Genomic DNA, 15,697 nt, shown 5'->3' with positions numbered 1-15,697 from the left:
TTTATCTTTGAAAGAATAAAGCTATAAGTTTGTATTTCTAAAGCAAAGGCTTTTATACTTTTCTGAAAAGTTGTATTAAGAAATACGTTTTCTATTACGACTCAGTCATACATACAGACTTATGTGGCTATATGTGTATATGTATGTATGTGTATATACATATATGCATGTATATATAGAAAGATATAGAGATGTCTATTTATCTAAAAAAAAAGTCACCCCCCCCCAAACAATCTTATCCCCATTATGTTTAACACAGCTTGATACTGCCTATTCTATTCCACTTTCTAAAATGAGAGTCCCAAGCTACTAAATTGATCTCTTGGCCCATGAGTAGATGAATACCTGTCCTTTGAAAGACACTATTCTACAAGTATTCAAGTCCATCTTACTTTCTCAACTAAGGCACAGCTAAACAGGTAAGCTTAAAGGACAGGAAAGCAAAGGACTTGCAAAAATGAAGTTCAGAGCAAAGCACCCTTGTCTTTTATTATGGGAGTGGAAGGAAGAAGAAAAGAAAGGATGGTTTCCTAAGATGTAAAACACACCTATTCTCAGTTTGATACATTCGGGGAACACATACAACTAAATTTTCTCTAACTCAAAATATATGCAAGTTAAATATGTCAAAAAACCCAACCCTTTAGGTGAAACCTAAGCTTTACTGGACTTATTCTTCTATACTCAGTTGATGATCACTATGCACTGTACACCCGCTGCAAGGGGGCTGCTCAGGTACTAGATGCTTCACGTATATCGTATAGACTTTAATATGCACACAAACATATAAACTGAAACATATTTAAACGACCCAAAGCTTGTATACTTAAATATTAAAAAATGGGAAAACCCAGTTTCAGGTGAAGGCAAGTTAAGCTTTTTGACAAGATTTCACACTATTTAAATACATATTTCTTTTTGGTAGAAAACAACTATTTCAGAATCTTAACGAGGTTGGAAATACAGCTGATAGCATTTAAACATAGTCACTGTTAAGTATATGCCCACATAATGACTTACTAACGTAGCTAATAAGTATCAGAACTGTTCTAAGTCACCTGGAAAGGATTTCTGGGGCTTTATAACTTAATGACCCCTCAGGAGAGGAGCCAGCTCGGGACCAACCACAGTCATTGAAATGGAAGAGCCTGCAGAGTTATCAACAAAGAGCAACTGAGGATAATCCTAAAATCCACTCTCCTTCCCTGATCTATTTACTTCCTTTCCATCCTTCTGTCCTAACTTTATTTCCGCAATAGAGAAGCATTTCTTTTCCACTACTGATCTAGAAGGACAGGGACACTCCCCAGGACACTCATACATGATAGCTGCTTTTGTGGTAAAGTTACTCAAGTAATGGGCTGCTCATATGATTTTTTTCAGAAGCCCAGTAGGAAAAAAACAGAGCTACTGTATTTAGGTCACATTGCTCTCCAAACTTCCCTGTTTCCCAAACACTGGTTTCCATAGTGATTTCCTTCTCCTCATATGGGATAAGCCTCTGGCTCCAACTTTAAATTTCTCTTAGTTGACTCTAGTGTACAGTTATGGTTGGAGGCCTGGCACGGAGCACGCCCTGGGCTGGGCATGCGCACTTACACTGTCTCCGATGGATCGCAGCTTGTAGAATGGCTGAATGTAAAACCAGGACCCTTCGTTGCCAGCCTCGTCCAACGTTACTCTCATGGCATTCTTCTCCAGCAGAGCTGGAAGCCTCTTATTCACTGTTAGGTATTTATTACTTTTCAAATGCAAGAGCTGAAAACCACCAAGAGAATAAGGTGAGTGTCAGCACGTCTCCGAATCTCTACATTTCTCTCTCAGTCATATAAGATATGTATCAAACACTCCTCCCACCACTGAGCCACCTGTGAAGTTAGAGAACCACAGAAGTGGTTAAGGCAGGGAATGATTAGAAAAGAAGGAAGACCAAAGGGAGCAGAAGTAGAAGGAAGAGGAGAAGACATTTTTTTCCCCCAACACAGCCCTGGACAAGATAGTTGTCGCTCAGGTCAAGTGCACCATCAGCTAGGAACATCACTCTGCCATTGGTTAGCAGCAAGGGGTCTAACCCCAGGTAAAGGGACTAAAGAACGGCAGTCTGAATATGCCCTGACATGAAGGTGGAGCTAAGGAACGGCACTTTTGAACAAGAGAAACAGTTCAATTTAATAAGTGACCCCATTAGGGGACTGTCAATTCACTTGGAAAAAACATGGCTGCTATGGATTTCCACCTTGAATTTCTAAGCACTCTATTCTTAATTCTTGTGTAACGGTTACATGAAGGGGCTGGAAAGATGGAAGATCTAGATGCGAAACGTCTCATAGTAAGTCTAGACCAGGAAGAGCTGACCAAGGCTTCCCAACTCAACAGGCTGTAAGAGAAGATGGAGGGGAATATGAAAGACCGTCCAATCCCTGGAGAAATGATAAGACTAGCATGGGACACCACCTCCAACTGCCAGTATCTCCCTTTTCAGGTTAACAGATACAGTTTCTAGAACACTCCTAGGAGGCCCACAAATCTTCTTGTCTGATCTGTGAGTCCCTGACATCCCCTGGCCATGATACATAAGGCAATGCCTTCCCAAGCTTCCGTGGTACTCTGATATCAGAGTAGTACCTCTGGTCTTCCATGCACCTCTCCAAGGGCTGGACTTAGCTGGCTTATAACCTGGCATTACCTACAGGTGATCCTCAAGATCTAGGCTGGGAAAATAAGAAATATTAGGTAATAAGTATTCACAGCATACTCTGTGACAGGTACCTCTCAATCATCCTAGGCCGTACATACCATTATTATTCCCATTCTGCTACTGAGCCAGCTGAAGCATGGCAAGAATTCTTGCCCAATACCTAACAGGAAAAAAAGTGGGAAGGAACTCCTTTGTCATTTGTAAAGTTAATATTAGTATTAGTAAAGAGAGACAAATTAGGAGTTTGGGATTAACGTATACACACTATTCTATATATAAAATAGATGAACAACAAGGACCTACGGTATAGCACAGGGAACTATATTCAATATCTTGTAATAACCTATAATGCAAAAAATCTGGAAAAGAATAGATATATGCACATATGTATAACTAAACCACTTTGCTATATACCTGAAACTAACACAACATTGTAAGTTAACTATACTTCAATTTTTAAAAATGGTTAAAAAAAAGCCACATTTGGCACTGGACTTCTTCACACAGTTTTCTGCAAGGATAGACCTAGGTGGATTTTTTTTTTTTTTTTTTTTAGCAAAACCTGTTGTAGCTGTTTCTTAAGTTGTGTTTTATCCTGTCAAATTTGAAGGTACCAGATATAAACAAGTAAACCTCACAACCCGTGAGGGTAAGACATGAGACCTATCATCAAATATTCTACCTGAAGGTACAGAATTGCTCTTCTTACTTCTGGCGACCAGCTCTTGAACCAATTTTTACCAAATATGAAGAACTTTCAAGCAATGCAAGTTAGGCAAAAGCGCAACAGCCAGGCTCCTCTTCAGACAGGGAGCCTCCCATCTAAAAAATGTGGACAGATTTTAAATTAACAGTACAGGGGAGAGAAGTGGACCCTTGCACTGAGAGAGAACCAACTAAAAGCCCAAGAGTCCAGCCCACATCACAAGAAATGCTAGACCTTTTGCAATAAACTGGCTGTGTCCACAGAGTCCTATCTGTCCAAACCGGGTTTCGTGTGCTTGTTTTTCGATTCACTCTTTGTAAAGCTTCAGCTCCACGACAGAACAGCAGCTTTGACCCACCTGGATCACATTGCCATACTGGATCACGGTCCCCAGCAACTTCCTGTTTTCTGTCTCATTCTGCTTCTTTTCCAAGTCTGCGGCATGCTGTACATAGAGGAGGAAGATTGGTCACAAAGAGGAAACAATGGGTTATATATTTCTCTGCTGCAAGGCAAAAGCAATATAGCCAGTTCATACAAGAACCACAAAAATAAGCAAATACCTAAGTACACTCTGAGGCTAAGTGCAATGAGCAAGGGGTTCAAGAAACCAGCCCACTATGCCTTGTTTGCTGGCCTTCTTGGCTTTTCAAACATGTAGTCAATTTTTAAGGAATTCATGGACATCTGGTTAGGGTGAGATTAAGTCACAAGCTTATGTATTTTTAAAGAAAATAGGGTAGGGTTGGAAGGGAATTTGCATAGCCCTTTTATGATTTGTACAGCTCTTCTTTATAGCTTTGGAGTAAAATAAAACAGGATTTAAATACTGGTTTTGTGACCTGGAATGTGTTAGTTAACATCTTTGCAAGCCTCAGTTTCCTCTTTTGTAAAATGAAAATAAAAATAGTACCTTCACCTCACAGGAATCACACAGCACGGTATCTCATCACTGTGGCATTCATGGAGTGTTAGTTATTATTGTTACATACCAATTATAATTTATTTAATTTTCACAGTAGTTCCCTGAGGAGAAGATCATTATCTCAATTTAATAAAGAAGAAACAGACTCAGAGAGATGAAAAAGTTTGGTCGACACTGCATAGCTAGTTGAGTGGGTACAAAAGGAGCACTGTTTTCTCTACTACTGTGTATATTTGGAATTTTGCTTAATAATTTCATTTTTTAAAAATTACACATCTATTAAGTAAGTAAGAGATAATCCTCAAACCCACATTTGGGTTAACTCCAGATTTACACATTCACAAATGAGGCTGGAGATATTACTAGCGCAGCTCTGGCGGGCCAGGGAACATGGTAAAACCAAATAGAGGGTTCCCATAACAGTTTGCCAAGGCCACCAACCCGCACAGTCACTTTTCCTTCGTTCACCTGTGTAGCTCTGCAAGTCTGTTAGCATATTATAACCACACTCAAAGGGAACTAGTTTCATCCTAGGCAATTAAACTGCCGTTCCAATCTCTGATTCCCAAACCCAGGCTAAGTAAAACAAAAGAAAAATAATGGAAGAAATACGGCATCTGATCTGATGGGTGACAGAAGCATGATGATGACCAATGATGTACTTCAGAATCGCTTCCAATGTTCTCTTCGTAGAGTCTCCCCTTGCCTTGAGGCAAGATGCTACCAGATGCCGGTGGGTTAATGGGCTTCTTTCCCAGGGAACACGTCCGCATTTCCACACAACCCTTCTGGACTTGGTCATGGTTCCACCACAGACCAGCTTTATCATCTTGGCCAGGTCGTTTAATCTCACCAAGCCTCACTCAGCATTCTCATCCACAAAATGAGGGCAATACAAGCCTTTTTTCTCCTTAATCATAGAGATTACAGAAAATGCATACCAGACACAAAACAGGCATTCAATAAATTTTAACCATTGCTATACACAAGTTTCTGTAACTAAGAAACGTTCTAATGAAAATTTCAAAAGGTGAACTAAGGTGGGTGGGTGAAGAATCTTTCAGTTTCCTTCAAATTCAGCATTCGCTCCACCTTTACCTGGAGTATAGGTATTTTTAGGAAGGAACATCTTTTGAGAAAAATAAGCTGCAGGAAGCAATCCTAAACTAAAAAGAAACCACATTTATAGGAGGGTAAGGATTTGCCTAAGTTTGTATGGCTGACTGCAAGTTTGTAGCATGTGTCTCAACCCTTTAAAACAATGGTCTATTCAGAGGCTTCCCTCTTTCTCTTTCGGAATTAGTTACCAGTCTGCTATTCTCAGTTACAAAAAGGTAATATCCACTGGGTTCAAGACACATCCAGAAATAATACCAGCGCAGACACCATGGTAATCCTTGGCATCCAAACCGCCCTAGGCATGGCTCTCCCCAACTCTCTCTTCCCCTCCATAAACACCTTCCCATCCCCTCCTCCCACCTCCGTTCTCCCTATTTTCATGCCTGAGCTGTACCCTATCCAAAGAGCTCTACAGTACCCACAGGTTCTCCAGGTAGTTTAAAAAAAAAAATACACTGGACTGAATCCACTTGGAAGGCAGGTTTATACTTTGCAGAGAGCCACTTATTCTTTCTGCTAAGCAGGTCTCAGCTAATAAGGACAGGAAAGCTGAGAAAGCAAAAAAATGTCAAAGGTGGGGGGAATCAAGGAATTCAGTAAAATAAAACAACATTTTCCAACAAACAAATACAAATTTTCTCTGCTCGAAACACCACACCAAAAGGATTCACCTTGAGAAAATTATAAAGTAGTGTTTCTTGAACTTAAATGATATAAGGGCTCCTGTTTAAGAGGGAAAATTCTCATGGGTATTCCTCTTACTCTCTCAAGAATTTCCAGTGGCTTCAATCTAAGAAATATTCATTTAAAATATTAAGTTCCTACCTACGCTCAGACTAAGTACACAAGTGGTAATCCAGTGGTCACTGGCATATCTAAAAGGAAATGTCAGATTAGTCACCAAGAAGACACATATTTCATAGTTAAGACTAATTAAACACCAGCAGCTCTAAAGATTAAAGGTCATTCGTGTACAAACATACAAAAGATAAAATTAGAACAGAAAATACACAACTGGAGAATAAATATCTAAGAATATCAAATATCACATCTGAAAACTCCATTAAAAGGTTTAATGATGACCAAGCCTACATATAACTACTAAACAAACATTCCACGCATTAAGCTTACGGACCATTCTAAGAATTCACTTTTCCTATACGCACTCTTTGTTTAAGGAGAAAACTCTCCCACTCACTTCACCTTTTACTAAGTGTACAAATACTATATATATGTTCATTTGAGTTCACAAATCAGTCTTTAGATAACTCCTCCACAAAACCAAATTTGTTCCCTTCCCCCAGTTTTACTGATATAACTGACATATAATTGGGCTTTCAGAAAAAAAAAAATTCATCATGATTTTTAGTTCAAAAGGCTGATAAAAAAAGGAAGTAAAACTAACACATTTTAAATCAACTATACTCCAATAAAAATTAATTTAAAAAATAAAATTTAAAAAAAGGAAGGACAGTACAGACAATACCTGGGCCCACTGATCAAGGCTACTTTCACCCTTGAAAAAATTAAATCTGGTCTATTAAATCCCTCAAGTATATTCTAAAGAGGAGCCCACACTGTAAGACAGTGAATTTGGGGCTTCCCTGGTGGCGCAGTGGTTGAGAGTCCGCCTGCCGATGCAGGGGACACGGGTTCGTGCCCCGGTCCGGAAAGATCCCACATGCCGCGGAGCGGCTGGGCCCGTGAGCCATGGCCGCTGAGCCTGCGTGTCCGGAGCTTGTGCTCCACAACGGGAGAGGCCACAACAGTGAGAGGCCCGAGTACCGCAAAAAAAAAAGACACTGAATTTGTATAACCTTTCTGAAGAATAATCCAGCAATATCTACCAAAAAGTTGTTAACGTGCATAACTTTGATTTAGCAATCCCATTTCTAGGAGTTTCTCTGAGATAATCTGGCATGTGCACAAGGCCATAACCATCATTTATTTTTGGGGGGAATGGCAAAAACTGTCAGAATCCTAAATACCTCCTCCCCCCATAGGGACTGGCTGTCTAAAATTACAGTACTGCTATATCATGGAGTAATCAAGTAGCCATTAAAAATACAGAGCTACCTATTTATTCATGACATATTAAGTGGGAAAAAAAGCAGGTGAAAGAAAGAGAAGCGAAGGACTTCCCTGGCGGCCCAGTGGTTCAGACTCCACGCTTCCAGTGCAAGGGGCATGGGTTCAATCCCTGGCCAGGGAACTAAGATCTCACATGCCGCGTGGCACCGCCAAAAAAAAAGGAAGAAAGTGAGATGGCATGCCCCCTTTAATACTTTAAAATATAGAGATAAAGGAATAAAATAGGGGATGGGAGACTGGGGCACACACTAAGATTATCTTTGAGGATTAAGGTTTAGAGATCATTCTTTTTTCTCCTTTTCTTACTCATGTATACTTTGGAGCTCACTTCTTCCTACAATATTCACTTCAGAAACACCTTCATCGTACCTCTGTGGCAAGAAGCCTAGATTTTTAAAAAGCCATCTTAAATGTGTTATCTTTTCAATATTTAAAAACCCCAATAATTTAAGTACCTGTTGCTCTTTTCCCTTACACAATGGGCTGTGGACAGTTCTGAATTTCTAAGGGAGAAATCACACTCTATGCTATGATCTCTACCACCATGAAACACCACAGACATTACGATGCTCCCTAAGCAACATCAAGGTCAACCCCCCATCACAGTCACCTGTTATTTTATTTCAGAAACGGAGAAACCATTATTAAATTACAACAGAGACGTCACTGGAACAGTGGGGAACCTTATTTAAGGTCAACAAGCTCTGAAGTATCTAACATAAATATTAAGGCTTCTGAAAACAAGCAAGGCAGGACCCAGGCTTCAGATGACAATAAAGACTCCTCACTCCTCTGGTTCCTCCTAGCTTGTAGAAGCTACGGCTTAAGGTAATGGACCATTTCTCAGAACCAAAACAATGTAGGTGCTGTTTCAAGGTAACAGGTAAAAATGCTGTCAGGAAACGGGAGTCGAGGGCTGTAGAACAAATTATGTGATTTGCAGATTGGGGGAACCTCATTCTGCCAAGAGTCTTGGGAAATCACGACCAGGGGAGTTAGAATCCGGTTATTCTCTCAGAACGAACAGACACACATAGCAACCAGCCACTAGATGTCATTGTCCTTCAGGGAGTTGGTGGCATGTTGCTTATCCTAGTCAAAAGGAAGTCAACTGGTCTAGACGACTAATTCCTTAAATGGCATTAATTTAAAATAATCTGACCTTTGATTGGGGTGCTCCACAGTAGCTGACAAAAATAAAAATGAAAACCCACTGGAGACTGGCCGTCCGCCCCCAAAGGCAAGTGGCTGCCCAAAATACAACATTTTAATGACGGCACTAGAACATGTCGACAACTTTCAGACACAAGAGGGGGGAAAAAAGGTCCAGCCAAGCAGGAAAGCAGGAACTGCACAAAGTTAACAGCCAAGACCTGCAAGTCATGTCAGTGATCCTGAATCAGGAGACAGTGCTGGTTTCCTTTTAAAATTTATTTAAAACAGAAACAGCAGGAAAGAGAGAATTTATTGTTTATTTTAGTAAGGAGTTCAAAGTTCTTGGTCACCCTTAGGGTCGCCTTTTTCAGCTCTGTGGCTTTTTCATGGTTCATCTGTGGGAAGGGGCGGGAAAAGGAACTGCTGATGAAACAACACACGTATCACAGGCTGAGAATAGTCGGCCAGGGGACGCCATCCTGCTGAGCCATTCCTGTACTGGTGTTGAGTGTTACGTTTTAAACTTTGAGGGAAGTAGCTGCCAACATTTTTTAAAAATTGAGAGATGACACATCAAAGCACGGATTTTAGCTTCTCTTGAAGAAGCAGAAGATGTGGTGGCAGTTCCTGGCCCACCTTCCCACGCAGCAATGGCAGGGGAGCGGAGCTGCCCCCCAGACCCGCACACAGGCACACGCCCCTTAGCAACCCAGCCCACCAAGGCCTCTTGGTTCCAACTGGCTTCCTGCTTGGCCATGAGGAATCTGAATTTACAACTACAGCTGTAAAGAGCGTAGGAGAAGAAAGGGTTTGAGACGGACTAAGAATACCTCAGTGGACAGAATCAATTTCGTCCGAGAAAAGGGGCCGCAGGACTGCACTCTTTCCACCAAGATGACCCCACAGGCCTACGTGCTAAATGGCTCTCCCAAGAGACGTGCAGAATTGAGCAACCTTTCCTACCCATTTAACTCGATTCCCATGCTCCCAGTACAGACTTCGGGGGCATCCTGGATCCTCACAATGATAGGGGAAGGAGGGGACCACTACTCATACTTCACGGACAAGAGCCAGGGATGCTGGATGCCCTGAAATGTATAGCACAGTCCTGTGCAAGGAAGAAGCATCGTTCCTCCCACACAATTTGGTATTCCAGCGGACAGTCACATGGCTTAAAAAGTTGCAATTTCTGAGCCAAACCCCTAACTCCACTTAACACATGAACACAAAGCATGGATCTGCACGGTTCAATTAATAATATTATTAACACCTTTTCCAAAACTGAGAGTGTTATTTAATAAAGAGAAGCGTGTACCTTGCATTCTTAGTAACATTACCAAGAGCAGCTGACCATTTTGGAACACCACATTATGGAAAACATGCTTTTTGGGTCACCAGTACTATAGACCTACATCGGCCACAGTCTTCAGCTGCCTCATTCACGGGGTCTATACAAATAGGTAAAAGCATTTATTTCCTTATGTCCTCTAGAGTGACTGTGCAATTATAAAATTTATTACTTTCCCTTTATTTTGCCTTTATAATTCAGTTTCAAAACTTTGGTATCTTGGGAGATTATATTATTTACGGATTTTATTTCCTATTTATATTTATAGTTACATAATATTTGCTATTCAGAGGGAGCAATGGGTCTGCTGAGGTTGAGAATATCTGCCCTAAAACCATTAAAATAATGATGCAATCTCAGAAGCCTTCAAAGCAATCTCTTTGCTTCTGTTGTTTTCTTTTTCTCTCCTACCCTCTTACTCCCACAGATGCCTCACTCTGAGGCTTACCTGTCACCTCCTCTTCTTCCAGAAAGCCCTCCCTGACTACCATATCACCCATCCTTATACTCAAAAGCGGATTTGACTGCCCCTTCTAGGTGCTCCCACAGCCTCGGTGGTTTGCCCTATAATAGAACTTGCTACAGTCGTGTCACTACCTCTTTACTCTTAATTAGCTATTAAGCTCCCAGAGGGTTACGATGCTGTCACAGTTTTATCACCATCACCTAGCACAGTGCTCACTCATTCATTCAAGAACTATTTCTTGAGCACCTACTATGTGCCAGACACTATTACAATGCACTGGGGATACAGCGGTGAACAAGACAGGCACTGCTCCTCATCTTGTGGTGTCGTCACTCTACTGAGTGACAGATGCTAATTAAGGGAACTTTTAAATATAACTGCAGACTTTGATCAGTGCAGAGAAAGATATAAACAGGGTGCTATGACGGAGGAAAGCAAGAAACACATGGCTTAGATAAGGAGATGGGGAGAGACCTCACTGAGATGACTTAAACTGAGAGATGAAGGAGGCAGAGGTCTTAGCTTAGGCAAAGTCAGGAGAAGACTGTTCTCAACAGGACAAATTGCAAGCGCTAAGGTCGTGAGACTGTTAGGAGCCTGTGGTGCTCAAAAAAATAAAACGAAAGGACACAGAGCAAGTCTAGCTGGTTCAGAAGCCTCAGAGGGAAAGCAGCGTCCAGCAGGCACAAAGTCTGCATTTCATTTTAAGGGCCATGAGTGCCTGTGTGTCTTCACACTGGAGGATCAGCTCATGGAGGTTAGGAACCTGGTCTTCTCATCATGCCTGGAGCCCCTCACCCCTGTCTAATACAGTATGTGCTGAATAAAGGAGTCCCTTCCATGGGCCCTACCTTACCCAGTGCAGCTGGCTGTGACTTTGTCATTTATTAGTCACAAAGAGAGCAAGCGTGAGCCCCATGTGCTCACAGATACCCCACATCCTCGGCTGTCATCACCGAGTCTCAAGAAAGAGCTTTTTTTTAAAATTAAGTCAGTAACTATTTGAGCGCCTACCATATGTTGTAGGCAAGAGGGATACAGCAACGAGCAAACCTGACACAAATCTCTGCCTTTGAGTAGTTTACATTCTAGTGGGGGTAGAGAGCTGACAAATAAATTAGAAAGATCATGATAAGTGATGTGGAGAAAAATAAAGCAGAACAGGGGGATGGGGAACGGTCTGCAATTTCAATACCACCCTGGATATATGTCATGTCTGTCTTCTCCACATCTCAAAGAAATTCCACACAGATTAGCCTCACAGAAGAATTATATCATCTCGACACTAGAAGAATTATAGCATCATTTGACAGATGGAAAACAGGCTCAGAGAGGCTCAAAAATTTGCTTATGGTCACAGAGCACATCAGCAGTAGAATGAGCATCTCTTTTATATGCCAAGTAATAGACAAGATAAATACAATGATAAAAGCTAAAATTTTCTGAGCACTTATCACAAGCCAGGCATTGTTCACGTGCTTTTTATGTTTCATGTAATCCTCACAACAACCTCTTGATGTGTATATTATTACCATTCCCATTTTACAGATGAGGTAACAGAGGCACAAAATGGCTAAGTAACTCACCCAAGATGTCCAGTTAGTGAGTGGTGAAGCTAGCATTCTAATCTAGGCAGTTGGCTTCCTGACCCTGTGCTCATAACCAGTACCATACCTAAAGCCATCCCAGCAAGGGCATGGCTGAGAAAAAAGAAACTCTCAAGACATCTCAGGATGACTACGACCCACCTTTCCTTAGGGTCAGCTCCCTTTTAGCCCTTTATCAAAGACTGTATGAAAGCTCGTGTCCAGAGCTAGAGGACTGCAAAACTCATCTTCCCGACCCATTCGACACAGACACAACCCACATGGCCGCTCATGAGACCTCGCCATGGAGCTCCATCCCAATACGTACGTGTAGTTTGTTGAGTAGTACTGCGTCTGTCGTGCTGTTGGCTCCTGGCTTAGCGGCTTTCCAGAACTGCTTCTGGGCGGAGTAGCGATTCATGGGACATAGTTTAAAGAGGCAATCTAGAAGTGAAACAAACAAGTAAAAACTGTTACTGAGGAAGTATATACACTCAACCTATGAAAAAAACTTTCCCCTTTTATTTCTATAACGCACGAAAGTGTAAATGGTAAGTTACAGGGCCCTTTTACAAACCTCTCCTTTGACCTTTAATTCTCACCACCATTATGTGAGGTTAGAAATGAGGAAGACGAAACTTCTAGAAAGTTAAGTCAAATGTCCATTGTCACACAGCCAGTTAGGGGCAGAGCTGGGACTCAGAGTCCAAATTCAGAGCTCTCGATGCTGCCCCAGAGGTATCGCCTTTCCTTTATGATGGACAAATTTAAGGGCAGTAGTCTCAGTGTATGCAACAGTACATAGAAACATTTCTGGACATAAATCCAACTCACTCCAATTCGACTACATTAAAAAAAACAACAGAAGCTTATTTGGAGGCACCTCCTCGGGCAGTGGCCTCTTGAGTGTTGTTCACCAGATGATTCTCTGGGGAGCAGGAAGAAAATAAATGAACTTGCAGAGACATTCTGTGTCTTCTCCCTCTCTCTCAGTGCATGGTGATGTGCTTCTGTTTAGCAATGCCTGGGGTCATGACTTTTTACATTGTTTTATGTAGTAGAACTAACTCACAAAATGGACTAGTGGCTTCAAAAGATGTCTGCAATGAAATCAAAACACCGAAGAGAGGAGTAATGCAAACCCCACAAAAAAGAAAAAGGAAAAATAATGATGATCTAACCAGATGTGAAAAAAAAGTCACCCAGATATTAAAAACTGTTTTAAAAAACACTTAAAATGTTGTCTCTAATGATGAACGTTGCCCTTAAAGCACCCATGTGCCTTAAGATATTCATGATAATATGCTAATCATGATTAAGAGGACACATTATTGTTTAACCTTAATCTTTTTCATCAACATATAATTTCCTGCTTGCTTTTATAAGGTATACAATCTATTAGTACAGTGACACATGTATATAACTTTTAAACACACACACACACACACACACACCCATAGAGTTTACGGGTATCTTTGTCAAAATTTTTTGATAGGGATATGCCATGGAAAAAGTTTACAAATAACCACTCTAAAAAACTAACACTAGAATTGACACTCACTCTCTGAAAATTCTACCTTCTGACATACAGGATTTTCAAATGGTATTTGTAGAGTAAAATTAATAAATTTGCAATGAACACCCAGATTTGGAAAAACTGCACCCTGAAAGTAGATCAGAGCAAGCTTTTATAAAAAAACTTAATCTACTAACTGTACACTTATTCTTATCTGTTCACTGAGACATTCCCTGAAAGGACACTGAACAGCTAAATACTGTTTTTGTCTTAGCCAAATAACTATCTCAAAGTAAAAAATACTCATTTACTGTCAAGGACACAGATACTAAGTCTTTCCTCTAATTCAGTTGGAATCAATGAACTTTTACTAAGTACAATGCACACAAATACTTGACACTGTTCAGAAAATAATTTTTAATCAATTAACTGCAGAAATAAAAGGTACTTTCCCATTTCTATAACCTCCTTCTTCACTAAATATTTCTACCTAGTCACAAGCAGCTACCAGACAAATATAAGATCACTGATATCCATCTTTATCAAGAATATAATCCATCTACTGAAAGTAATTGTTAGTGCACATGAAAGACGCTATCCAGGTCTTGAGAGAACAAAGGACATGGCAGGAAACTGGTTTAAAAGATAAAAGTTTCATCTCTAATGAAACTCACAGGTCATTGTTATTTACTGTATCAGTGGCAACTTCATGACGTCACTGCAAGACAAAGTTTTTCTACCGCTTTGATATATGTGAACTCTCCATTCACCCTGAGAACAATCACACACAACCATGAGACTACCAGGCAGTGTTAAATGTCCTATCTTTGACACAAGACAGAAGGTGCCATTTGCACAGGACCAGGGTGACTTCCTTGATAATCACAAGACTTAATACCAAAAAACGATTCAAAACACTTAAGTCACTGGTATTAATATCTGATACACAACTTTTTATGGATTAAATGAGGTTAATAATTTCAATTTTCATCAATAAGAAGACATTGAGAAAAACTATTATTTTTCCCTCCAGCACAATTCATATGATGATGGCTAACTGGTATGCATTACCATCCCACCCCATCCCACCCCATCCCACCCATAATTTGACTTAAGTTGATTTAAGGATCGGGCTGGATCTATAATGCCAAGAGATTAACAAGCAATGGAAAGTACCATTTTACAACTTTTGATGGTATTGTCAGTGGGTATAACCCACTTAACAAACCAATGGGCTACGAACAGGCTCAAATTTCAGATAGCTTTCCATTGACCTAAGATGAGAGTGTGAATTGAAGCACTGTCAATCCAACCAAAGCCCTGCTGTAACTTCCACAACAACTATTTTTCTTGGGCAAAACAGCATTGTACTGGATTAAGCATTTTTACAACCAACTGTCTATGTAAATATGAGATGCTAACATACTAGTAACAGAACCAAATTAGCCTTCCTGATTTTGTCCTGTCTTCCCAGTTGCTTAGCAACTGATTCAAAGTGAAAATTAGATTAAGCAATTCAAATATGATGTTAAAGTAACCTTCTGAAATTTTGCACTTCAGCGGCTCTACATTGCCCTTTGCTATTTGGATGGCACAGCAGGACAAAGTTAAAGTTCTGCTGGATCCCAATACTGTGCTAAGTACAGAAATGCACAAATATAGGGAATCTGGTGGAAGAACTGTACCTATTTGGGGGAAGTATGTATGTGTGTATATATATGTGCATGTACACACACACACACTGTGCTTTGATTTTGCCCCAAAGAAATGCCACAAAGATCTCTTACGTGACAAGTGATTTTTCAAGGCTTTTAAAAAATAAACTAAATTAAGCTTTCAAAAAATTACTTTGGAATATTCCTAAGCTTTAGCAGATGCCACACTGGGCTAGCAAAGGAGAAGTGAGCGGAATGGAGGGGCTGGGTTAAGTGTTAAAGGGGACGTGGGCTGAAAACAGGCCATAGCTGATCTTCCATGGTTTAAAGAGCATTCCAGGGACTTCCCTGGTGGCGCAGCAGTTAAGAATCCGCCTGCCAATGCAAGGGACATGGGTTCGAGTCCTGGTCCGGGAAGATCCCACATGCCAC

General features: G+C 40.7%; 1 protein-coding gene across 3 annotated transcripts in view; it reads right to left on the bottom strand.

Annotated features, from left to right (window-relative positions):
• The window catches only part of ITPR1 (inositol 1,4,5-trisphosphate receptor type 1), a 321,687-nt gene that overhangs the window by 191,465 nt on the left and 114,525 nt on the right, over nucleotides 1–15,697 (bottom strand). For all 3 annotated transcript variants that reach the window (XM_029244000.1, XM_029243998.1, XM_029243999.1), the window contains exons 5-7: nucleotides 12,423–12,538; nucleotides 3,763–3,849; nucleotides 1,600–1,758 (exon numbers count right to left, since the gene is read on the bottom strand). In XM_029244000.1, the coding sequence (XP_029099833.1) occupies nucleotides 1,600–1,758; nucleotides 3,763–3,849; nucleotides 12,423–12,538 (362 nt within the window). The remainder of the gene's footprint in view (nucleotides 1–1,599; nucleotides 1,759–3,762; nucleotides 3,850–12,422; nucleotides 12,539–15,697) is intronic.

Source organism: Monodon monoceros, unplaced genomic scaffold, assembly GCF_005190385.1.
Source record: "Monodon monoceros isolate NGI ecotype Baffin Bay Population unplaced genomic scaffold, NGI_Narwhal_1 Super_Scaffold_3, whole genome shotgun sequence".
In the NCBI taxonomy this organism is placed as follows: domain Eukaryota; kingdom Metazoa; phylum Chordata; class Mammalia; order Artiodactyla; family Monodontidae; genus Monodon; species Monodon monoceros.
This window is presented reverse-complemented; position numbering and strand designations above follow the sequence as displayed.